This window comes from Acanthochromis polyacanthus, chromosome 14 (genome assembly GCF_021347895.1).
Source record: "Acanthochromis polyacanthus isolate Apoly-LR-REF ecotype Palm Island chromosome 14, KAUST_Apoly_ChrSc, whole genome shotgun sequence".
Taxonomy (NCBI): domain Eukaryota; kingdom Metazoa; phylum Chordata; class Actinopteri; family Pomacentridae; genus Acanthochromis; species Acanthochromis polyacanthus.
The window spans coordinates 19,209,836-19,236,533 of NC_067126.1; the positions used below are offsets into that span (position 1 = coordinate 19,209,836).

General features: G+C 40.3%; 1 protein-coding gene across 17 annotated transcripts in view; it reads left to right on the forward strand.

Moving 5' to 3' along the window:
- Positions 1-26,698, forward strand: part of tns1b (tensin 1b) — a 213,304-nt gene that overhangs the window by 124,078 nt on the left and 62,528 nt on the right. For 14 of the 17 annotated variants that reach the window (XM_051958597.1, XM_051958608.1, XM_051958602.1 and 11 more), the window contains 2 exons: positions 13,579-13,620; positions 24,529-24,578. In XM_051958597.1, the coding sequence (XP_051814557.1) occupies positions 13,579-13,620; positions 24,529-24,578 (92 nt within the window). Of the gene's footprint in view, positions 1-13,578; positions 13,621-17,529; positions 17,848-24,528; positions 24,579-26,698 lie in introns of those variants that run through there. The other 3 variants (XM_051958606.1, XM_051958612.1, XM_051958611.1) reach the window with 2 other exon arrangements.

Consider the following 26,698-nt stretch of genomic DNA (forward strand, 5'->3'; position numbering starts at 1 on the left):
ATTACGCTGTGTATACAAGCACCAACCAGAGATCCTGTTACGAATTACACTATGATCCCAGTTGCCTGGGAATGTAGGAGCTGGAACATAAAATATACATGCTTAATAATGAACTAAGAGCCAGGCGTCCTGTGCTAGTGTTTCCTATGTGCACTATGTGATAATCCAGCATTATCAAGTGTTTACATATTACGTAAGGATGCTGTGTGAAGGACTGCACGTCATGCACGTTGTTTCCCTGCAGCCATTCACTCCAGTTTACGATGGAGGAAAACAAGCATGAGCTAGTGAAGTGCAAGGTCAAATAGATTTTCCCTAAATATTTGTCTCAAAAAGATGATGGTTGAAGCATAGCCAGAAAGTCAGTTTGATTCATGTTTTTGTCCTGTTAGATAAAGTTATGATTCAAATGCAAAGAAAAGCATCACCATACTACCAAACCCCAGTTAAACTTGTTAAAGGTGTCTGATGCAGAGAATCCAGTACATATGTTTAAAAAGTATCTAAAGATTCACGTGTGTGTTTTTCATGACCAAATGATTTTGGAGGTACACTTTGCATCTGTAGGTCTATTTTAAAGCTTACTATATAAGGGGCTGTTGAAATAAAGGTCTTGTAAGTAAAGTTTGTTTTTTACATCAAATAAATACTTTTAATTCCTAATGAAACACTTAATTTGTGAATAGAATTTCTGGTTAAAAATAACTTGGCCTTTTGGTTTTAGAATGCTGAATTACAAGTACACGGTGGCTTGTAAACTCCAGTTTTATGAAGTCATCCTACCAAGTTAGCTGTTTCAGTTCAGGGAGTCAAAATAATTCCAGTCCCATTCACTTTGATCTATTATAATAATGGACTTGTCTGCACGCTAAGCTATAATTTAGTCTCTCCAGTGTTCTTACCAGTGTTTGAAAATACAGTATGAAGACACATCAGTTCAGACTGTGGTCACCCTCAGCTCATTTAGGCTTTCCAAAACTTGAGTAACTGCTGGCTATCAGATGCCAACATCCTCCTCCGTTTACACATCAACCGTGTTGTTTTGGTGTGGTTTCCTGTGGTTGGTTCAGTTGTTTCTCCTAATAAACAGCACAGCTCAGGGCTAACATTTTTCACACTTTCAGCCAGACTGTGATTTCTGATCTACCCAGATGAATTAAAGGAGACCAGTCTGACACAGACCTTTTGCAGCTTTCGATAGTGTGAAACTCCAACCAACAAGAATTACACTGACCTACTGAAAGAAACTTGCACAACCTCAACAGCATATATCAAAACAGATCTTGGAACTATCTGTTGTGTTAACATCTTGAAGGCAGTTAAACAAGGAGATGTACTATCAGCACTTATTTTCTGTATCATCTTCGCACCTCTTATTAATCAAACTGAAGATGAATGCTCCTCTGGCTACCAAATAGGTGATCACACTCTTTCAAACCTTAGTTATGCGGATGATCTTACCATTATCAGTAGTTCTAGAACTGATCGACAAAACCTTTTGAATGTACTTGCCAAACATGTACTGGAGAATAGCTTAGACATCAACTTCTTCAAAATGAAATGCATGGCAACTGAAAAAACCAATGCCAATCTCCAATTCACAATATAAAAATAGCAAATCATTCAAAGAAATCACCAAATTTGTATATCTTGGTTACAAACTGTCATCAAACAACAATGGTATGGTCACTTTTGAACATTGCATGGCTTTAGGTTGGGCAGCTTTCAACAAAAATGAAAAGTCCTAACCTCGAAAGGATTTCCTTATTATCTGAAATCCAAGATCTTTGACACTTACATTGTGCCAGTTATGTTATATGGTCTTGATTGTGTTAACTGGACAACAAAATCGCTCCAAAATCTCACTTTCTGAACCACATCATGAGACTGATGACTAACAAATGCCTCAGTGACCATTCTCTTGTCAACATTACCGAACTAAGGCTTATCACATCAGTTATTCAATCAAGAGCACTTCAACTGTATGGTCATATCAAACGATCAACCCATGGTGTAGGGAAGATATACCTCCAAGGAAAGCTAGCCAGTAAAGAGGAACAAAGGTCAACAAACAAAACGCTGGCTAGACAATGTCCTGGACTGGACTTCACCTTTTTTTTTTTTCTCTTGACTCATCTGCTGGTGATTGAACTTTATGGAGACAAATATCTCATGTTGATGCACAATCTGCAACAAGCAAAGAAAGCGACCGACGATCCTGATGAATCTAGCATTCACCTTCCTCCAGCCCTGGTTTTGGTCTTCACTGTGTCGTCTACCAACTCCTGAGGGAAATATCAGGCTTTTTAGCTCCTAAATTCTCCACTATGTTCCCCAGCTAGCAGCTGGGAAACATTTTCTGCTTTGAAGGCAGTGTTCGGCGGGTTTGTCTGAGCTTTTTTTTCTTTTTCTTTTTTTTGCTGAATGCAGCTGCCTGATTCAGCAGAAAATGACATTATGAGAGCGAAGAGAATGAACCAAAACAGTACATTTACAGACCAGACTGCTGAACAATGAGCTGAGAGTAGCTATAAAGCTCCGTACATCTGAGGGGGACTGCAGCTTCAGCTGATAATTCTCTGCAGGCTTGGGAGACCCCTTTCACATTTTTACATTGTTTTCATGTTTTTGTCATTTGGTACGTTTTAACTTATCTCCTGCATTAACTAGCAGACAGTTGTCATTGTAATGGTATTTTGGAAGGCACTGACAGACAACCTATCCTGTCATTTGGGTTGTAGAGGATATTCAAACACACTTCTTTGTTACAAACTGATCATATAATGTACAGAACACTTCATATTTCTTAGCTCTTAAGAGGTCAAAAATGCTATATTCTAGATAAGACTCCCACGTCAACGCAGCAGTCAAACAGTAATATTTGGTAACACTTCATGCTCTTACCATAATGGGACATATGGGAATGTAAAATGTGAAGAGCTGAAGCAACTTTTGTAAGAGGTGTGTTTTTGTTCGCGTGCATAGAGTGTAAATGATTAGATGCTCTCATCACACACACACACACACACACACACACACACACACACACACACACACACACACACACACACACACACACACACACACACACACACACACACACACACACACCCCCTCAAGGAGTAAAAATACTTGGCAGATGCCTTTACACTGAGACTCCCTCCTCTCTCACATGTTGGAAAAGGCTTTTGGTTACATAACGGGGCGAGCGGCCGGGTCCATATCAGAGGGAGCAAGGACAGGCGGGGTGAGAAACACGGCGATGTCAGGGGCGGTTCAGGGTCACGGGCGGCTCAAGGGTTTTTCCCACAGCGAGTGCCGGTCACTCTCCTCTCCCTCTGGTCCTCAGGGATCCTTGGCACGTTAGGAGCCCCATAACCCCCCGGGGCTGGAACGGAGAATAAGCATACACACTTCAACCCTAACCCTGGATGTACACAGGCATTCACAGCCCCTCCCTCCTCGGCGCTGTGTTTACATTTCTGGGACGTGGCTATGTGAAAGCTGCAGATGAGGGAGCACAGAGCATGAGAGAGGAACAGCTGTGTGTGTGTTTGTGTGTGTTAGTGAGACTGATGAAGAAGCAGGGCTGGACCATAAATTCATATCACTGATTTTTTTTTTTTTTTTAACTTTCTGTCGTGCCAAATTGTGTAAAGTCCTCTGTAACTGATGTTTTGGCTGCTTTGGAGCATCAGAAACAAGTGGTGAATGCAGTATTATGCATCATATTCCTATTTTCTTTTCTTTTTTCTTTGTTTTTACATTATTCTGCACTAAAAATCTAATAGGGGCTGCATAGTGGCTTGGTGGTTAACACTTTTGCCTTGCAGCTAGAAGATACCTGGTTCACATCCCCGTCTTCCCTGGACCGTTCTGCATGGAGTTTGCATATTCTCCCTGTACATGCTTAGATTTTCTCCAGCTTGCTCCCACAGTCCAGAAACATGCTGAGGTTATTGCGACTGTTTTCTAATGAATATCAGTAAACCGTCATCCCACACAAACATGAAGTGGTTCTGAGGTTACATGCACGAGTGAAGCAGGATTCCCTTTTTAGGCAGCCATTAAGCAGGAAAAACATTTAGGGCTCTTTGCCAAACAGCTGTGCTTTTGCTTTGAACCAAGCACAGTCACAGTTTGCACCTGGTTTTATAGGTAGGTACAGACTGTGACTATAAACTCAATCGGCTCTGTCACTGACGACATGCGCCTCATTTAGACTTTACCACATTGTGATTCTCATACTGACATAATAATTGTTGCTGTTTCCAGCAGCTGAGAGTTGTTTAATCACATTGTCTTCATGTGAGCCATTGTTGTTCCATCTAACATCCAGGCCTGCAGTTTGTGCTTATTCCCACTAGAAGGCACTATAGGACATGACAGCCAGGAACCCTCAAAGGTGTCAAGTGCCCTATCTGTCAGACTGCGTCACCCTCAGTGGAGGATAATGTTACCCACAGTGCTAAAACATTTATAAAATCAAAAGGAGAAGCTGAATTAGTTTCATTTTTTAAGTGGCATGTCAGAGGTACCCAACATTCCCTGTTTAGCAGTTTATTGCATTCTATTTGATAAATCAGAAGAAAACCTGCCATCAAGTATAGTGCTCTTCTTGTTTTAGGATGTTTCATTCTCTGCAAATTAGACTCTTTGACAGAACTTTATCATAGAGTTCTTTATCATCACTGAGATCACATATTTCACTTTTCATCTTCCTGCCAAGGAACGCTGCATAACTTCTCATCAAGGCGAAATGAGAGTTTTTGTATCATTCCTGGCTTTCAGCAGCTTAGTAGAAACACAAGCATATCTAAGGCAGTTAAGCTGTGTGGGCCGTTGTCCAAAATGCAGTGTAAACAGAGGAGCACAGTTAGCGCATAGCTGCTCTGTAGCCGGTGCAGATGGCGAGTCTTTTTCAAAGTTTCCAAAGAAAGCAAGTGTCTTAAAAAAAAAAAAAAAAAAAAAAAAAGGCCGTCCAGTTGGAGAGGAGAGGGGTGAGGTCTGGGGGTGGAGTGGAAAGGGTGAGGGGCACTCGACACACACCCTCTATGTGACTTATACACACACATGGATAAACTCAAAAAACATGTGAGATCAATGGCTCGATCCCAAAAGGGCAGCAGGGGAAATCTATGTACAAAAACACACACAGAATCATGTATATATTCTTCTAATTATTAATAGTAGTATTCTAGCTTCTGTTTGTGAGTGTCTTCTATGCTCAGCTCACTAACCGAACGCAAACAGTGAATCATTCCAACACTCACAGTGCTCAGTGTTGTCTGTTTGCTTTCAGAGAACACTACTCTGTCTCTCTCCTTGTCTCACGCCCACACTCACACACCCAAAGCAGTGATTTTAACCACTCTTCTGTCCACACTGCGAAGGGCCGGGTTAAATGGGCTGTGTCTCGAGCTCTAAAGATGCACAGCTGTATATTTAGCCCTGGGTCATTTCCCCGAGAGGCTCTCACTCGTTGGCTACGTTTAACCCCACTGCTCCAGGGAAGAAACTCCCAGCCTGCTCCCTACCTCTGCTCTCCTTAAAGGAGTGAGCTATAATTTGGTAAATTGGTCAAAGGAGCCACTGTGCTCATGTGAAAGAAAGCACATGGCACGGCGGTGGTGGAGATAAAGAGCTGTGGGTGAGAGTTACGCTCTGATGTACTGCAGTCATCGGAGACGGACACGTGGCCGTATCCAAGGCCTCTCATCATCTGTGTGCTTGTGCGTGACAGTTTGTAGGAGGACAGATGAACTCCTAAACTCAGACATACTGCCGCTAATTAGCGCTTGTCTGTGAATAAGCTGTTTATTGTATTGTGAAGTGATGTATAACACGAGAGAACACTGACTGTCATTCCTGTTGACAGTATTAACATTGTTCTTACCGATAAACTTTTTGAACTGAGAACACTGGCAGCATAACACAACTTATCAGACATACTTTAAGCAAACCCAGTGTTAGCCAAACTTATCCACGCACCCAAATGTTGCAAACGGTCATATACCTGATCCAAGCTGTCCATTTTAAACAATAATCACAGTGTACAGACTCAAATGCAGACAGTCTGTTGGGAGCACTGGGACATTTCCCAGTGGCCTGAGGGTTGTTTTGGTCTTCCATGAACAGAACAGACCAACGATTATACAGCAAGCTGAATTAAGTTGATGGACCTCCCAGAGTCAGGCATGATTCTAACTTTCACCACAGTGTCCCCGTGCCAAAAATGACATCATCACATCTCTTAGTGACGCACATAGCAACAGTCTACATTCTCTCGCGATAACATTTTGGGTCCTTTCAGAAATGCATTTCTTTCTGTTTATCTGCCAGCTTCTGAATGTGTCTGAATGAACACCTTCACTTTTCCATAAAAGCCATGATGTCAATCTTACAAGATCTGACCCAGAAAGATTTCTGTATCACTTTCAACACAACAGAACACTGAACTGCATGCTGTCACATCAGCGGAAAGACACACACATCCTACTCACGTTGTATGAAGCAATTCAAGGACAGCTTTTCCCCAATTCAGCACCAATGTCGGTCCAAAAACATAACGGGCACAGTTCGCATGCAAAAATTAGAGAACGTCTTTGTCATTCGCTTTAATTTACAATTTCTCATCTGCTACAGCTGAAACGACAATAACAGTAAAACTTTGTTACAGTCTCGTCCAATCACTGAGACTTTTGACCAAACATTTAGAGCTGGTGTTCAGTTTGTTGCTACCATATGTTTGTAGGAGTCTTTCCCCTGATTTTGTTAAATACCTTCATCAGACAGTAGCAGGAACTACAGGAAAAGAAAGGTCTGCAACAGAACAACAGCAACAGTAACTTCATTCATTAAGTGCTGAGCTCCATCAGAGCTGTCAGGATAGTTTTTTTTTTTTTTTTTTTTTTTTTAAATTTGGTTATATCGTGGTTAGATTGTCATCCAACATGGACAGAATTTTCAGTTTAGGATTTTAATTACAAGAAAAGTACTCACAGAGCTCAGTACTCCGCCAAGGCTGCCCAGTTGTTGTATGATTTCTGACGGATTAGTCCCAATACGTCCGTAGGATCGCAATCATGTGATCGTCAGCAGGCAGCTGATGTAGTGTTCACTTGAAGTCATAGTTACAGTGACGCTGTGCCACTATCTCCTAATGATACAGAAATCTTCAGCTAATCTGTTGATCCAGACTATAAGCCGCATCACTACCAAAATCTAATCATTCGGTCCTTGTGTCCTTTCTGACTTTCCCTGAAAATGACATCCAAATCTATTTAGTAATGTTGCTGACAGACAGACAAATCAACACCGATTGTCACATAACTCCACCGCGTTCCTTGGCGGAGTAATAAATTAGGCTTTTAGTTATGTAGACAGTTTGATAAGCCGTTGTTTATATCAGTAGAGTGAAATACCTAGCTTCAGGCTCTTGTTTCAGTTCACTTCTGTACAGACTGAATTTGTACGTCAACTTTAACCTATTGCACTTGTTGAAAGAAGTATATGATTTGAAAAAAACCATCAGAATAAATAACTGTACACTTAATTTCTTAGTCTTTGTGTTGCAGCAAACTTTTCTCTCTTCTTGTAACAACTGAACACTTTGTTTGAACTAAGTTAAATCATAAGTCTGTCAGTTTCTAGTTAGCGTTCACAGGATTGACTGCACTGTTACCTTCTCATTATAACTACTGTCACTAGCTAACATGTCAAGGAGAAATAGTCTCTTTGAAAGAGAAAGGAGATGTATTAGGTCTAATGTCAGTGTTGGAATATTCAAACACATGACAGACTTTAAGCTACAGTGTTTTATTTTGTTTATGTGACATCATAGTAGCAATGTCCCCTGAGTCTCAGCAACTAATCTGGTGCATTTAGTGTCAGCATGACTGATACAAGTGATGACCAAAGCTTTAATGATGTGCATTAGTGTCTCTTAAACTAATGTATGATCAACAGCACATCATGTAATCAGTAAAACACTGGCACAAAGTTTTCCCAGTGGAGAAAAGTAGGTCAGTAATTTTTATTCCTGAATGCAGCTGTCAGCATCTGTTCGAACTAATCCTTATCTTTAGTATAGATCAGCAAAAACCTTCCCAGATTTTTTCCCCCTGAGCTATGAAACAATGAACGCTCAACTTGTTTTCCTTTTGAGCAAACATCTTGTCACACTGTGTGTCTATTATTACTGTTGTTACTATTTTGCTGCAACATTGAGGTATCAGCAGTCTGCATTTAGTTTGTCTCATGAGAACAAATCTAACATGATGCTCAGCTGACTTTGCTCAAGATGATGGTGTGGCTCTGGGCATGGGATGTGCCAAGGAGTTAGAAAATCTGAGAATCCACAATGAATGTTTGTTGACTTGATAGAACTGCTGCCCAACCAATAGTTGCACAAGTTTCCTTCATATAAAGCACGATCAGACATGCACATGTTGGTGAAGTCTGTGTTGTCGCTGCCTTTGCAGGTGCTGCAGGACTCCTGGCTGCAGTTCAATGACTTTTTTTGCCTCTATGCCTTCACATCTGTTGTAATTATGTTAAAGTTTTTTTGGTCTTTATTATGTGTCGGACAGTGGAGAGACAGACAGGATACGTGTCCAAAAATTCAGCAAAAAAATCCCCAAATTTATAAAAATGTGCAAAATCTTCATAAAGAAAATTCCTTGAAAGTTTCCCTTAAAAGAACTGTTTTGAGTTTTATAAAATGGTAATGTTTGTAATGATGTCAAAGTTTCACTTCAATGACTGCTTTGACTGTGGGCCATTTTGCTGATACACCATCTCCAGGCTCTTGCATGCTCTCAGGGTTAGTTGCATGTCCCAGTGACACACACACACATGGACACACACCAGCCATCTGGCTGCAATTGTACAAAGCGGAAGTGCACATGTTAGAATATATCATTGTGAGATTTGTTTGTGTCTCTGTGTGTTTTTCTAGGGATACACACAATAGGCTCTATTTGTGTGAAAATGCCTGCGGCTGCAAACTTTGGCCTCAGAGCAAATCCACAGTCTGCATTTAGAGCCACAGTCTGCTGCTTCCTTTTCCTTCATTCCTAGAGGCAACTGTGTCGACCATGTGTCTGATTTACAACTACATGAATGAAGATCTTTGTGTGAGACACAATGGCATTAAATGTCAGCTAATCGTAATTTAATCTCTTCTCTCGTAGCTTTCAGTTGTTCTTCAACGCTGTAGGTTTTATGTTGCTGGTGAAGCAGCTGTTTGGATGAGAGTTGGGTTGATTCTGAGGCCTCTTGAGCTCTCCCTTGTTGGTGGTTTAGTCTGGGCGTTTGGAGTCTGTATTCTGGGGCCTGCACAGTCAGACTATAATTTACCCTTTGCGTTTACTGTTTGTATTTCAATGAAGCTTTCTAGAAAAGCATAGCATCTTCAGTATCACAGCCCAGATCTCTGTGTGGGGTTGACCAGTTATCACTACCAAGCAGGATTCCACTATGAAGTGCTCTACTGATCAGAATTTAGAATTAGACAGCAGAACTCTCGACCATTCTGTTTGATAACTATTTACAATACGATACGACCTAATCCAACAACTATTTACAACATACGGTGACGGTGTTCGGTTTTTTTCTTATCACTTTTGCCAACATTGAACTGATTCTACTGAGGATGTGACCACGTAACTATAGTCTGATATATCTCATTATCCTGTACCATAAAGCTCCATTGTTGTCAGAAAACTATATAAAAAAAAAATAAAACGCCTCAGTGAGCCTCACTGTTGCACTGGACACCCTGGTTGCTAAAAGAACTGATCCACACGAGAGTCACATATTAATCTTCTGTGATTCAAAATCAATTCACAAATGTGAGAAATCAATTTTTATCATAGCTTTGGTGACTAACAGTAAGTTGATGGAACAACAAAAGACAAAACTCAAGTGTGAGGCTGCAGTGTAGCGCAGATTACACATACTAGAGTTCATTTGGAGTTCATGTTCAAATAGGTCAAGTGTTTGACTGCACTTTGATGTCAAAAAAGTTTACCCAACACCAGTGCAGTGAAAAAAATAACTTTTTTGCATGTTACATTTCAAAAGACCTGCTCTTGTACAGCGCTCTGGATAACAATGACTTTCCACAGAACTAACCCAGCAATAGAGAGATTTCCCTCCACCGTTCTATTATTTCCCTTCTGAAAATAGCCTCCAAGAAAATGCATCATCTCTTCGTGTTTGATTAACGTTTGCTACAAACTACAGTGTCTGCCTCTTTTAGTCCATTTTGTTTAGGCACATTTAAAAATAATGTCATGTAGTTGTCCCACATTTTCAACAATCTGCAGTAAAAACAAATGAGATCTGAGGAAATTAGGTAGGGTAGCAAAGTCACAAAATACTTTGAGATGGACAGTTGTATTAATTGTGACCATTTCATGCATTTTGAATCACTTCTTAACACCATTCCATGACAAGATTAAAACCACTAGCCTCTTCTTGCCACCAACACAGCTTGGATCCATTCAAGCATTTACACAGGACCTTGGTATCCTGTAGCACTACAGGCAGTTCCTTGGGGTCCTGTGAGTTCTGGGGTGGAACTCACAGGACCCTTTAGTGGATGGGGCTTGTTCTGGTGCATCCTGATGTTCAGTCAGAATGGATTCTGGGGAGTTTGCAGACCATGGAAACAGGTTGGGCTGTTTGCCATGTTCCTCAAGACATTACTGACCAGTTTCAATGGTGTGTGCGAGTACTGTTGCTCTGAGGGGTGTACTTGGTCTGCAACAGTGTTTAAAAGTTTGGGGGTCACTCAGAAATGTCCTTATTTTTGAAAGAAAAGCAGTTTTTTTCCAGTGAAGATAACATTAAATGAATCAGAAATACAGTCTAGACATTGTTAATGTGTAAATGACTATTCTAGCTGGAAATGGCTGATTTTTAATGGAAAATCTCCATAGGGGTGCAGAGGAACATTTCCAGCAACCATCACTCCTGTGTTCTAATGCTACATTGTGTTAGCTAATGGTGTTGAAAGGCTAATTGATGATTAGAAATCTCTTGTGCAGTTATGTTAGCACGTGAATAAAAGTGTGAGTTTTCATGGAAAGCATGAAATTGTCTTGGTGACCCCAAATGTTTGAACATTAGTGTATGCATAATGAGGTTTATTGCAAAGAAAATGAAAATTTACACCTCTGCAACATGAAGTTTTAGAGATACTCTCAGCTCTCCATTTGGTCAGTCTGGATGGATCATTTGTTATCCCAACTATAGTAGTGTTTTGATGCAGGAAATGCCATTGGTCATTTACTTTTCTCTTTGCTCTGTACAGTGTATATATATACAGTGCCTTGCGAAAGTATTCGGCCCCCTTGAACTTTTCAACCTTTCACCACATTTCAGGCTTCAAACATAAAGATATAAAATTTTAATTTTTTGTCAAGAATCAACAACTGGGACACAATCGTGAAGTGGAATGAAATTTATTGGATATTTTAAACTTTTTTAACAAATAAAAAATTGAAAAGTGGGGCGTGCAATATTATTCGGCCCCTTTACTTTCAGTGCAGCAAACTCACTCCAGAAGTTCAGTGAGGATCTCTGAATGATCCAATGTTGTCCTAAATGACTGATGATGATAAATAGAATCCACCTGTGTGTAATCAAGTCTCCGTATAAATGCACCTGCTCTGTGATAGTCTCAGGGTTCTGTTTAAAGTGCAGAGAGCATCATGAAGACCAAGGAACACACCAGGCAGGTCCGAGATACTGTTGTGGAGAAGTTTAAAGCCGGATTTGGATACAAAAAGATTTCCCAAGCTTTAAACATCTTAAGGAGCACTGTGCAAGCAATCATATTGAAATGGAAGGAGTATCAGACCACTGCAAATCTACCAAGACCCGGCCGTCCCTCTAAACTTTCACCTCCAACAAGGAGAAGACTGATCAGAGATGCAGCCAAGAGCCCATGATCACTCTGGATGAACTGCAGAGATCTACAGCTGAGGTGGGAGAGTCTGTCCATAGGACAACAATCAGTCGTACACTGCACAAATCTGGCCTTTATGGAAGAGTGGCAAGAAGAAAGCCATTTCTCAAAGATATCCATAAAAAGTCTCATTTGAAGTTTGCCACAAGCCACCTGGGAGACACACCAAACATGTGGAAGAAGGTGCTCTGGTCAGATGAAACCAAAATCCAACTTTTTGGCCACAATGCAAAACGATATGTTTGGTGTAAAAGCAACACAGCTCATCACCCTGAACACACCATCCCCACTGTCAAACATGGTGGTGGCAGCCTCATGGTTTGGGCCTGCTTTTCTTCAGCAGGGACAGGGAAGATGGTTAAAATTGATGGGAAGATGAATGGAGCCAAATACAGGAGCATTCTGGAAGAAAACCTGTTGGAGTCTGCAAAAGACCTGAGACTGGGACGGAGATTTATCTTCCAACAGGACAATGATCCAAAACATAAAGCCAAATCTACAATGGAATGGTTCACAAATAAACGTATCCAGGTGTTAGAATGGCCAAGTCAAAGTCCAGACCTGAATCCAATGGAGAATCTGTGGGCAGAGCTGAAGACTGCTGTTCACAAACGCTCTCCATCCAACTTCACTGAGCTTGAGCTGTTTTGCAAGGAAGAATGGGCAAGAATTTCAGTCTCTCGATGTGCAAAACTGATAGAGACATACCCCAAGCGACTTGCAGCTGTAATTGCAGCAAAAGGTGGCGCTACAAAGTATTAATGCAAGGGAGCCGAATAATATTGCACGCCCCACTTTTCAGGTTTTTATTTGTTAAAAAAGTATAAAATATCCAATAAATTTCGTTCCACTTCACGATTGTGTCCCACTTGTTGTTGATTCTTGACAAAAAATTAAAATTTTATATCTTTATGTTTGAAGCCTGAAATGTGGCGAAAGGTTGAAAAGTTCAAGGGGGCCGAATACTTTCACAAGGCACTGTATATCAATGTTTTAATCATTAAGTATCATCTGCATGCGTGTAGTCTGAGGTTACAAACCAAACCCACAGAAGCTCATGACATCACAGATTGCTCTGATGTTTTCTTCCCCTGCCCTCGGCTGTGATACTCCCTCTTAACCATCTTTTCCTCTTTATACATCCAAGCCTGCCTGTTCATTTGTCTGCTTGTTCTCGGTCTTTTTCTTTCAAAGAGTCTTGAATGTCCATCCTCCTCCATCCTCATTCCCTCTTGGTGTGACTCCATGTCCCTTTTTCCTCTCCCGCCCTCTGTGCCTGCCTCCCTCTCTGTCCATAGCTGTATATGGTGCTGAAAAAGAGAGTTCCACGGCTGGAATCTCTGCTTTTGGCTAATGGAAGCAGACTTGTCTCTTTGTGTAAATATTTGCACAGAGGGATTATAGATGGTCCCACGCTTTCAAGGTGGAGTCCTGCTCCGCTCCAGGCCACATTAGGGCAAAGAATGGTGCTGAGTGTAGCTTTAACATAAGATGATGTGACATGGCACGACATAACATAGTAAAATGCGGTGATGAGTTTTTGAGGTGTGAGATGAGTGCATTGATCTTTCTTTCTGCCTGTTCTTGTCGTTTGTGAACAGGCGCCGAGCAGTGACCTCCCTCTCAAACATGTAGACACCATGGTGAGTTTCAACCAACTTCTTTTTTTTCCCCAAACATTGCTCACTGTTTTTTCTCCAGTCCAGTCATCTCGTTTGCTTAGATTAGTGAAGTGAAGGAGTCATTAATCTGCTGCAGTAACACTGGCGGACAGATCAGATGTGTTTGCTGTAGGGAAGGTAATTATGAGTGGATGGAGACGTCCCAGGTGGCATGAAAGACAGCCTTTATAGTAAATACACTCACAAACAGATGGAACTTTTCATCAATAAAATGCTTCCTAGAACCACATCAAGTTGAATACTTCATACATCATACTCTTTTTGTCCTCCTTAAGTATGCGTGTAGTTTACTGTTCACACACAACTTTGAGTAACTGTTAGGAGTCAGATTTAAGCATTTTCCAAAAACATCCTACATCCAGTGGGGACATGTGACACCTTTCTATACCAGACGATGATTGACTTATCCAATGAGCTTACCTGAACACACAGTGAAATGTAACAAACCTGGAGGTTTTTTTTTAAATTTGGAATTGAGCCAATTAGCTTTACCAAACTGCCGATTCCCTTCTATTAGATATATTTCTGTAAGCATCATTCTGTCTACATTCAGACTGCAGACAAAAGTCTCCCAAGTCAGATTTCTTCTTCTTTTTTTTTTTTTTGCTCATTTTTGACATGGATCTGTATATGTGGTCCTGAATCTGATGATGTATTGCAATGCATTTATAACAGTTATATCATAACACACACATTTTCTGTCACTCTAGAATGACATTTGTCAAAATTCTGCACTGGTGGGAGTCTTTCCTAAAATCAAACATGGAAGATATTTTAGCTAGTTGCACATCAACTTAAAATGGAAACTGTAAAAGCTGGTCTCAGTGGATTCTGTATTTACTTCTATGCATATGGGTCAGTTCAGGACCATGACCAGTGTATACTGGAATCTGATGTTGGCCACACTAAAAATATGATGTGAACAGAAAGTTATGTCAGTGCAATGCAATCGGATTTAAAATTTATTATTTGTACCTTCTTGTGTGTTTAAGATAGTCGACACGTACTGAGTCCAAACCAGCTGTGAAGACTGATAATCTGTTAGTTCAGTAATTTTCTACAGTAATCTGCCCATGACAACATAGGCCCAGTTATAAAGTATGGTAAATGAATAAGATTTGGTGACGAAGCCAAACGTAGTTAAAGACTGTATTTAATTAAAAAAAGACAAACATCCATGAGAAGTGAATTCTGGTGTCCTGCATGGCCTTCCTAACCTCTGCAGATGGGGGAATTTGCAGTGTTATGGCAGCAAAGACAGAAAAAAACAGTACACAATTTTAAGAATATGGTCATGTTATTGCACCTAGCAGGTTATTGCACTCTGAGGTGTTGTCTGTGATAATGCACAAAGTGTTTGTCATTATTATCGTTGCTTATATTTCACTGTAAAAGCTGCAAGACACACTATTCCTGCACTGGGACTAAATATGGGCTCTGGACACAGGTTTTGAGAAGGAACTTGTCTAAAAGTCAGAATTTCTGTAATATTAGGCTGAATGATGCTGCTATGAATGCAGCAACAGATATGGATGACTTCTGAAGTCATCTGGACCTGATTGTTGTTAGCATTGAAAATTCAGACATTTGCAAGTGTGAGGGAGCATTTTACACAATTTACTGCAAGACATTCACCTTAATACAAAGAGTAATCCACTGGTGTATAAATGTAGTTTATAAATTCTTGAAATGGATGCATCCAAGGACGGATTAGACTGACGTAATGATTTTCAGCCCAGCCTCTGCAGACAGTGTTGGGTAATAACACATACATGTATATAAAAATCATTTTTTTACTCTGCTAACTTATCCATATGGTGTTCTTATATGCTGGAAAATATTAACCAAAATAAGGAGTCAAAATGGTAGCGAGGATTTCCACCTTGAAACTGCAGTGTACCAATGATAGTTTAAAAAGCATAGATTTGGAATTTTAGAGTTTCTTATGTGACAAATTTATGGAATCAACCCCACATGCTTGCAGGACTGGGCCTCTGTGTCATTCTTCTTCTTTAGAATCGGTTTCCAATTTGAACATATATGACTGGATTACTCTACAACTAATCTCCACTACTCAACAGAAAGATGTATTATTGTACTTGACTCCAAAGGGGTTCATGGGGAGAAAAGCACCTATACTTCTATGAAGTCAAATTCTTGAGAGAAGGATGGTGTTAAGTTACATCTAAGCCATTCGAGGGCAGGAAGAGATTATTTTTATGGAAGTACTTATAAATATGTAGCTCTGGCACACAGAGAGGAACTTTTAAGTTAAATCAACGACTGCAGATGGACTGTAAACTAGTTCTATAATCCTAAAGTTAAGCCAAAACTACTCGTGTTGCTATGAATATTCACTTTCTCCTCCGTATGTGCATGTTAGGATAGCACGCACAACAATTACAGTATATGTGTTTGCTTTGGACTCTAGTCACTGTTTGTCTGTGACACAACTTCCTGTGAGTTGTATTTTGTCTGAGAAAGGAAGGATCAAGTAACCAATTTAGAGTTACCACCCAAAGCCAAGTGCCCACTTTCCCCACAAGGAACCAAAAATAAACACAAATACACCAGTGTGCCTCTTTGTGTTTGTATATGTGTGTGCCTGCTTTTATTGGCATCTCCTAAGTTATCCCTCACTTTTCTTCTATAGTACAGTTGCTTAGTTTACAAAAGAACACAAGCTTAAGAGCCTCTTTTCATAAATATGTTCATATGGGCACATGCACTACTGTTCAAAAGTTTGGGCTCACTTAGAAATGTCGTTATTTTTGAAAGAAAAGCATTTTTTCTATGAAGATCGCATTACATTAATCAGGAATACCGTCTAGACATTAACATGGTAAATGACTGTTCTAGCTGAGAACAGATGATTTTTAATGGAATATCTCCACAGGGGTACAGAAGAACATTTCCAGCAACCATCACTCCTGTGTTCTGATGCTACGTTGTATTAGCTGATGACGTTGAAAGTCTAATTGGTGATTAGAAAACCCTTGTGCAGTGATCCTAGCACATGAATAAAAGTGTGAGTTTTCATGCAAAACATGAAATTGCCTGGGTGACCCCTAACTTTTGAAAGGTAGTGTATCTCTCTCTCATAATTTGGTCTGCACTTTGACTAAGGCCATCAAGATTAAATTCATTTGTTTCACGTGTACTGTATGACCACATGTCGACACAGTATGCATGTATCAGAGTATGTGTGAGTGCAGCTGCTGTTGTCTGGTCTTGGGCATTTGCTGTGTGACGCTGGCAGATGTTTAGCCACGCCTTAACACCTCGGAGCATCCAGAAGATGTGTCTTATGACTACATGAGCTTCTCTCACTTCACTGCTCCAGGTTCTGCTTTGGCTACTTTGGTCTGCTGCTGTTCCTTTGCTCTTATTGGTTGTTTTTAATATGTTGAAATAAAAATCTGGGCTGTTTTGTGTCATCAGAGGTCTGTTTGGTTAAGGAGCAGCACATCTTACCACGTTCTTAGATTTAAATTCACTCACTGATTAGAAAACAACAGCAAATAATGTTTTTTTTTCTGTTTTTGATGAACTCGCCTATGCAGAAGACACAGCACACACAGTAACATGCACATGTGCCACATCTGACTGTATATGCAGTGGTAAGAACTTCCAGTCAGCTGACTTGTGTGTTTATGTGCGCAAACATGCATCAGTTCCCACATGTTTGTCTAAAGAAACGGAAAGGCTTAGCAATTTAGATCTGTACACAGATGAGACAGAGACATGGGAATGAGGGAGGGAGGGAAAAGTTGAATATGAGGGAGAGAGATAACATGGTGGGAGGCAGAATGGGAGGGGGGAGGGTGGGCAGCAGAGAGGGAAAGAAGGCGAGAGAGAGAAAGAGAGGGAAGGGAGAACCCAGAGCGGACAGAAGGACGAGACAAGGAGCTATGGAGGAGTCTGGTCTGAGCGGAGCATGCAGTGGCCCAGTGTAGGCAACCGCTCAAAATAGAGCCCGTGTTTTGCTTTTTTTTTTTTTCTTCTTGTTCTACTCCTCCGCTGTCGGAGAAAAGGGAGAGGTTTCTCTGAGGCAACTTCACTGCTGGACACAAAGTGGTGAGAGGCAGAGGGAGCTCTCCAGAGATGAACCGAGGAGGGTCTTTAAGAAGGCGGCTCTCCTCTCTGAGGGGGGCCTGGCGGTGGAGTACCGGCTACCTTTTCAGGAAGGTAGGATGCCATGAAGGCTCGGATGGATGGATGGATTTAGTCAAACGTGGCTGCTGTTGCCTCTCCTTTTCTTATCTACTCCTTTAGTTTTTTTCCTCTTTGTTATAGAAAAGTTTCTCTCCTCTCCTCCTCAGACTTCTACCAGCCCCCAATGTCTTTTGCCCTCCCTCCCGCCCTCTTTTGCTCCCATGCCTTTTCTCAGATGGTTAATTTGTATGGCCTGCTTGTAAAATCAACCTCCCCAGATGGTTTTCATCTGGAAACAGGGCCTGCAGGACCCCCCACTCCAGTTCCCGTCTCCTCCTCCTCCTCACCCACTACCTTGCCCACCCCACCCCACCTTCGTCTTTCCCAGTGCAAGTTCTCAAACTGGAGAAACGCTCTCAGGATGACTATGTGGTGTTTAGGAGCTCATGACTGTAATTTTGCTCCTAATTTTGGCGGGAAACTAATAGAAGCACAAGAAATGCATGAATTTCCAACTTCTGTTCTGCTTATTTGCATCTGTTTTATTAACATATTTCAAATTCTAGCATGAAGCAACGCATGGCTCAAGCGTCCTGTAGTTTGCTGCTGTAGATTGCAAGCACAAACGGTCACAGAATCCTGGTACTTGGTTTTTCAGTGACAGAAACATCAATGTGACCACAGTGAAAGTGATTTTCGTATTACTGACCGTGGCTTCATTGTGATGCTTTTATTTACCCACATGGTTGCACTTAAACCTAAATCTTGTGGCTCATAAAACGCACTGCTCACCAATTCAGGCTAATTAGACGCAAAACTATGAATGAAGTGCCAGTTTTGCAGCACAGTGCAAACTCCTCAGAACTCTCTCAGTCTCTAATTAAGACGTCTTTGTCTGTACGCTGGTGGCACCGTGTCATGTGTTGGCTTCCACTTACCGGCATTGTTCTTGCCACTCAACAACACGAGGATGTTTTGATCACCTTACAGTGGTCCTTTAAGAGGAGTTTAGGCTTTTTCCTGGCACTGATGCATGATATGTCCAGTAACACCATTCTTAAGATCAGCTCTCTTAACCCTCCTCATGCTCTGCATCTGTCCCTGAGCCCTCTCCAGTGGGTCGTTTCTCGCTCATTCATCTCTGTCCTCTTCTGGCGAGTCACTGCACTTTATAGCTCCTTGCAACATGCTGAAACGTTTAGGCCAAAGTGCGGGCAAAAAAGAGGGGATTTGCTTTGTGTCACCTCAGTTTGGACGGTGGGGACGTAGGAGCATAGAATTTGTCAAAATAAACTGTGTTGGGAAAGAAGGGCAGACACACTAATCTGATATTTGTGTGTTTGTGCCCATGAATGTGACTTCATACTGATGTTTGTGAGATCTTGTGACTTCTGTAGAATCTTTGCCTTTTTCTACAAACAGCAGTCGAACTGGAAGAATGTTCTCTTCTTCCATATTCCGCCATGCAGCTAAATTCCAAAACAAATCCAAATGTGTCATCAGTCAAAGTTCTGTCTTGCTACAGTGGGTCTGATTTATTTTCAAAAAATAAAGTGAGTTTTAAAGTAAAGCTAGATTGGACTACTGTGTCGCACCAACAGTTAAATAGCCTCAATGCAGCTACACCAAAACACCATCTAAGACGATCATAATTCTATGTCCTTCAATCTTCAATTGATGCGGTCAAAGCTTTCTTCTTCACTGAGCCAAATCAGTGAATTCATCTCCACAACATTATGTTCTGATGCAGTGAAACGGCATTCTCATGGTCATTCATTTTGAACATTTTCTTACTCGTTATATAGTAAGAACGGCTGTAGAGTAGGAGGATGCTGAAATCAGGATTTTGACCCAGGAGACTAAGATTTGTGTCCCACGTTGGACCATTATTCTTTTAAGTTTAATTTTAACTAATAGTTTGGTGAAAACTCTACTTAGGTGTGACAGTTCAGGTTAAAATCTAGCATTTTCACATCAGTGTTTTAAGCTGCTTCTCCATTCTCCGGGTTACCAAGGTGACGAGTTCGGCCTCATGATCGCTTGTGTGAAAAGGAGCGTGTTGATTTAAAAGGTATTTGAGAGGGTTACACAAACAAACAAAATCCTGATGAAATTATGTTCCTCTATAGACTTAACTGTGAATGCAATTTAGTTGCATAGGAATATGATTTTTGGGAGATGTGGCTGAATAATTTTGTGTTTTTTTTCTCTGCCAAAGAGGTTATGTGACAATCGGCATACATTTGTCCACCTGTTTGTCTGTCTGTTAGCAGCATGACTCAAAAACAGAATAACAGATTTGGATGAAGTTTACAGGAAAGGTCAGAAATGACTCAAGGACCAACTCATTAGATTTTAGCAGTGATGCCGCTTATAGTCTGGATCCATGGATTTGTTACAGATTTCTGTATCGTGAGATAGCGGCAGGATGTCACTGTAACTATGACTACAAGTCAACACTATGTCAGCTGCCTGCTGGCGATCACATGATTGTGATCCTGCTAAAAATGACCGCTGCAGACTTGTCGGGACTTATCCACTGGAAATTATACAAGACACAATTGATTAAATTGTGGGGGTGTTTCCGAGTCCCATCAATTCTCACCGCCCGCTACATATTTAGGTCTTGCAATTCGGTATCCATACATGACGTAACATGCATAGCACACATCTCTGCTCAGTACAAGGTCATTTCGTTTGTGGGTACATCTGCTGTGATTTCTGGCACAATTTTTTTTTTTTTTAAGATTTCAGCTGGCGGAAATGATACAACTAAGCAGCCTTGGCAGAGTACTGTGCACTCTGCCAAGTGCACTCTGAGTGCTTTTTTTGTCTATTTATGTGAGATTTGTGTCCTTCATTCTTCAATTTATATGGTGAAAGTTTACACTTTTCATGTAGTGAGTTCATTTTCTCACATGTGAGATTGTGAGATGTAAACATTTGTGCATTATAGTGGTATACTAACACAGTGTTAAAAATGAGCTGTTTCCTCATCAGAAAACATGTTAAGAGGAGCCAGAACCTGTTATGAGCAGCACCAAGCTGTCTGGATGAGCACTTGTCTGTTTTTTTTTTTTTTTTTTTTTTTAAATCTGCTTATCCTCGATCCCATCTACAAATTCTGTCAGAGCACAGATTGTGTTAAAAATGAGCTGTTTCCTCATCAGAAAACATGTTAAGAGGAGCCAGAACCGGTTATGAGCAGCACCAAGCTGTCTGGATGAGCACTTGTCTGTTTTTTTTTTTTTTTTTTTTTTTTTAAAAATCTGCTTATCCTCGATCCCATCTACAAATTCTGTCAGAGCACAGATTGTGATCTTACATTTTCACAAAGCGGTAATTTTTGCTGATTTTTATCTCTGTGCATATTTGTGAGTCAACACAAGTGTTTAAGAATATGACACTTAAACTGAACTCTTAAAATGCCAAGCCTTGGACAGCTGCAGGTAGTTGTTATTATAATGCCATGCAGTCCATCTGGTCTGCAGGGAGGACTCAGTTGCATACATGCACAGCAGGCTGTATCTACAGTACATATTCCATACATGCACACTACTGCTAACTGCGTGTTACTCCACTTGCACTTGTCATCGCCATGCTGCATGTGAACATCCATGGAGGGGCCAGCACAGACTTTCACAGTCCATTGCATACTCGTGATTGTGTAAAATATACCTCTGACCTCATAGGCTCAGTTCAAAGACAAATATTTCTTAGTAACTCGCTGGCTAATGCTAGCCTACCATAGAAAGTCATTTTCACTGTTGCAGATTTTTACTTTCAGATATCACTCACAGCTTATTTCAGAATAAAAACAAAGTGGCTGCAACTTTTACCCCATTTGTGTGAGAAAAGTGGCTGCAGGTTTTGTCATTGTGGGCACAAATAACACAGTTTAAGGATATTACTCACAGACAGTCAGCTAGGAGAGCAGAGCAGAACTGAGCAGAGTAGAAATCATCCAAAGAGATCAGTGTGTACTTGACACTGGCTGTTAGACGGCCAATCTGATCTAATGGATGATGATGGATAGCAGCCCCCTCCTGTGCACATGTGACCCAAACACTACGGGGGAGTGAAGAAGTCCACATGCCCTCTGACCCCCTTCTCGAGCTGGTCTGAGGGGGAGGCGAGGCAGGCCAGGCAGAGTGGAGCCAAACAGAGTCAATCACCTTCAGCCGCACTTCCTCCGTTAGGGCCTCTCTGCTGGGCTTTGTGAGTTTACCGTGTGAAACCTTCCTCACACGGCATCATGTAAGACACCCATCATCCCAAGGTGAAAGGCACACTCAGTATTTTGTGTGTAAAGGTGCTTGTTCAATGCAATTCAATTTTATTTACACTACCGTTTAAAAGTTGGGGTCATCCAGACAATTTCATGTTTTCCATGAAAACTCACACTTTTATTCATGTGCTAATATATTATACAAGGGTTTTCTAGTCATCAATTTGACTTTCAACACCTTTAGCTAACACAATGTAGCATTAGAACACAGGAGTGATGGTTGCTGGAAATGTTCCTCTGTACCCCTATGGAGATATAACATTAAAATCTGTCGTTTCCAGCTAGAATAGTCATTTACCACATTAAAAATGTCTAGACTATATTTCTGATTAATTTAATGATAGCTTCATTAAAAAAATGCTTTTCTTTAAAAAATAAGGACATTTCTGAGTGACACCAAAGTTTTGAACAGTAGTGTATATCAACGTATATAGTGGAGATTGACGACATATGCCATCTCAAAGCGCTTAGCTTAGTAAGGCACAGACCTCACGAATCTTGCAATATGAAACAAAATGATGATCAGAGTTTATTTTCTACAGGATGAAAACAATGTCCAACCATGTGCGACCCCCTATTGTATTTTATGAAAACACAGGACTGGAGAAAACTGACTCATACATGAGTTTACCTTCAAGTTCATTTCAGCAGCACTGAGTCCAAATTGTCCACACACTCAGTTTTCTCATGAATCTACGAACCCTAAAACAGAAGTCTGTCTCATTTATCAATCTGCCAAATTCAGATTTTTCATCAAGAAGACTGAATTGTGGTATCATCGGAGATCAGTTTGGTTCTGTATTTGAAAGATCAGCAAATCAGTCACATCATATAGTCAGTGCAACCATTGATGACATGGATTTTTGCTTTGAATATGATATGTGGAGGCTTCAACGAACCAGCAAACCACTGGAACACTGTTATTGCTAAACAAATATATTTTTTGTTCCTTTTTTTGTCTTTTTCATTCAAATTGTGCAGGTTAAAAAATCCAACTAAGCTGCGTTCAGATTTACACTTGCAAAGTGATGCAATTTCATTTTGAAACAAATTTCCTCACCTGTGATGTAAATAGTAAAGATTTCTAGAAGTGGAACAGTACTTTCACCCAAGAGACTAGGATTCAAATTCCATGTGGAATTATTGTGCTTAAACTTAACTTACATTTTTCAGATTCAGACTCCTTTCATGCCATTCAGTAATTTACATCACAGATGCTATCACAGGACAAAACTATTATGCACTACACGGATAAAAGCACAAAATAGAAACAGAGTAAAGGATGCGTGGAATGAAGGCCATTAACAGCTAGAAGCAGATGTTATGAACAATATCTACACAATAAAGATATTGCACAATATTTATATACAATAAATAAAGGTTATTGCCTGCATGGAAATGCTGCAAGATATGCAGTATATTGCATTTACTATCAGTCTACAAATAATAATGATAACTATTGATCTATTATATATACACTCCTGTTCAATAGTTTGGGGTCACTCAGACAATTTCATGTTTCAACGCTAGCATTTCATTAGCTTACATGATGTACCATTGGAACACAGGAGTTTCTGGAAATGTTCCTCTGTACATCTGTAGATATTCCATTAAAAGTCAGCCATTTCCAGTTAGAATAGTCATTTACCACATTAACAATGTCTGGACTGTTTTTCTGATTCATTTAATGTTATCTTCACTGAAAAAAACTGCTTTTCTTTCAAAAATAAGGACCTTTCTGAGTGACCCCAAACTTTTGAACTGTAGTCTATTTGTGTATACACAGTAAGTCATGAATTTTGCACTGAAGATGCTACATCATATTGCACAGTTCTGTTCTAATGTACTGTATTAAGCTGTGTTATGGCTGTTGGGTAAAAGCTGTTCTTGGATCTACCTGTTTTGCACTTCTTTGCTGGGTACCGTCTACTGAGGGCAGGAGGGAAACAGTTTGTTGATGGGTTGTGAGGTGTCCCTGATTATCCTTCTTGCCTTTTTGCCTCTTTACTGTTGGTTTGTATTCGCTATATGGTCAGGTTTATGTAAAATATTATGCTTCGGTTAACACTTTACAATGATAATTACTTATTCAAAGTTGAATTAAGTTGAAAGTCTCTTCAATTTACTGGGTTGCCATGGTGTTAAGTCTCACGCCATCTAATATATGATTGGTTAGCTGAAAAGGTACAACAGTAATGCAACAGAATAAATGCTTAAGATATGTTAGGTAATGCTTATGTGATATCAGTACCAAATGTAATTTGGCAGAAAATCCTTCAAGATATCATTAAGAATTCAGTTTAGTTGAACTGGAGCCTTATTTTGGAGAAACAGGGTTGTTTCACTGTAAAATAGTATATTTAGAGAAAGATGGTACATGCATAGAACAACAATAAAGACCTGATGTTTTTCTTTGCCGTTTGCAGGGCTCTACAAAATCGTCAAAGAGCATGGAGTCACGACGCAGACCATCAAGGTAACTTCTCTCCTCCCTTTTCTTGTTTCCTCTTTCCTCCTTTTCTCCAGAATTTCAGATTTGTAGTTACGGAGGTGAAATATTAAGCTCACCTTTTTCCACCTTCATTGACATCCAGCTTGACATGTGTAAAATTTGACAATGAAAAGTCTGGATGTAACGTGATATTTGCTGATTTTACTGGGGAATTTGTGAAGCAACATGCCCTGTTGTTGAACTGGACCTCTCACTGTTTGTTGGACAAAAAGATATTTGGTGTCAGCCCCTCTCACCTCGCTCCTCAGGGAGTCACAGATGTTGTCAGTTGTGTAATTAATGTGTAAAACTTGACACCACAACAGCTTGTGTGGATGTGCTGGACGAAGCCTGAGTGACAGTTTGGTTCCTTCACAGGAAATCAGAGAGTTGATACGAGGTAATAAAAACATTTCAACATCTGGTATATTACTATTTTAAACAGCACATGCAGAGTATGTGTGAGTTCATTTTAATGTGAGGATTACGCTTGATTTCCATCCATATAACTGAAAAATCCAACTCAGTCATATGATAGCTGTGTCTTATGTAATATTTGCGCTAAATTAATGTATCCAATTACACTGGTGGTTTCAGACAGACTTTTTTACACTCCTGTAAAAGCAGATGCTTTTTTTTAATCTGCTTGATAAAACCTCCACCCACCATCAAAAATGGGATTTAAACTGCACTTTGAATAGGAAGTTGACGTACATTATTAGGTAAAACTGGTGATTTACCACTGTGTCTGTTTTTTAAAAGGAGAGCTAATAGATGCTGAAAGCCTAAAACAAGCTAAACAATGCTAAAAGCTAAAAGAGTTACTTTTTAATTCATTCTTACAAGGAATCCCTTTCCCATTATCAGTATATGATTACCTCAGGATATGGGAGAAAGTCCAAATTCATAAATGATATATGTTGTTTGTGCAGTGAAAAATATGTTTACTTGACAAAATGTCCAAATAAAAAATGAGCAAATCAATGCAAGTACTGAGTTTGGAAAAATCGACCCTTCAGGTCATGAGAAAATATATAAATTCACCTATCAGGAAGTATGGCAGGTCTGATTACAAACTTGGGTCAACAGGGCGCTGAGCATTTAAAATAGGAGGGACTGAACTTCTGGTTGTTGACTTTTATTGCAAAAAATAAAATTTCTGCCAAGTTTCTTTTCTTCTCTTTTTTTTTTCAGCCGAACGTCTCAGGTTTCCTGATAAAACCTTCCTGGTTCATAGTTGGTGTTTGTCCAAGTGCAGAAAATGAGATCACTGCAATGCTAAAATTGACCGTGTGGAGATAGTGCGTCATTCGTCAATGCGATATGCAGAAAAGGAGCAATCACTTCATCTCTTCAGCTGATGAGAAGCAGGTTGGCACTCAGCCGACCCGCGCATGCTGGTCTATCTGGAATAGCACCAAACCACAGGTCTATATTGGCTCTGGCTGCAGTATGAGGTGAAAGACATACATATGCAGAGACAGAGAGGGAAAGTGAAAGCATATGGCAGAGAGAGAAGTAGAAAAAAAGCACTAAAAACTACAAAGAAAGATGGAGATAATGGTGAGAGAGACTGAGGAGAGATGCAAGTACAAAACGGTAAAATCACAAAGGTTTCTGCAACACATAGAAAGACACAATTTATAGACAACCTTTAAGGTAAGACATCTACGGGCATCCCAATAGCTCAAATGGTTTGTGGGCCCATGAACAGAAGCTATAGTCCTCGATGCAGTGGACATGGTTCAAGTCTGGTATAGGGCCGTTTGCTGCAGATCCTTCCCATATTCTTCTCTCCACTGTCCTCTAAAGGCTAAAAAAGGGTGAAAAATAACTTTAAAAAAGAAAAAGATAAGACATCTGTCACAGCGCATTGGAGACATGTGTGACATATCCATTTCTCCTCTATCTCTGATGATGAATAATTTTCAGTAAGCATGTTCTGAGTAGGTCCAGATGTACAGTACGGAGCAGACCACATTATTTGTATGTTAAAGCTGGAGCAATCCTCTCTCCCAGACATATGAGCAATTTCCTCAGGAGGCCACTCACAGCTGACAAATGTGGGAAATATGCTCCAGTCTGAGTCCAGACATCTCGCACTT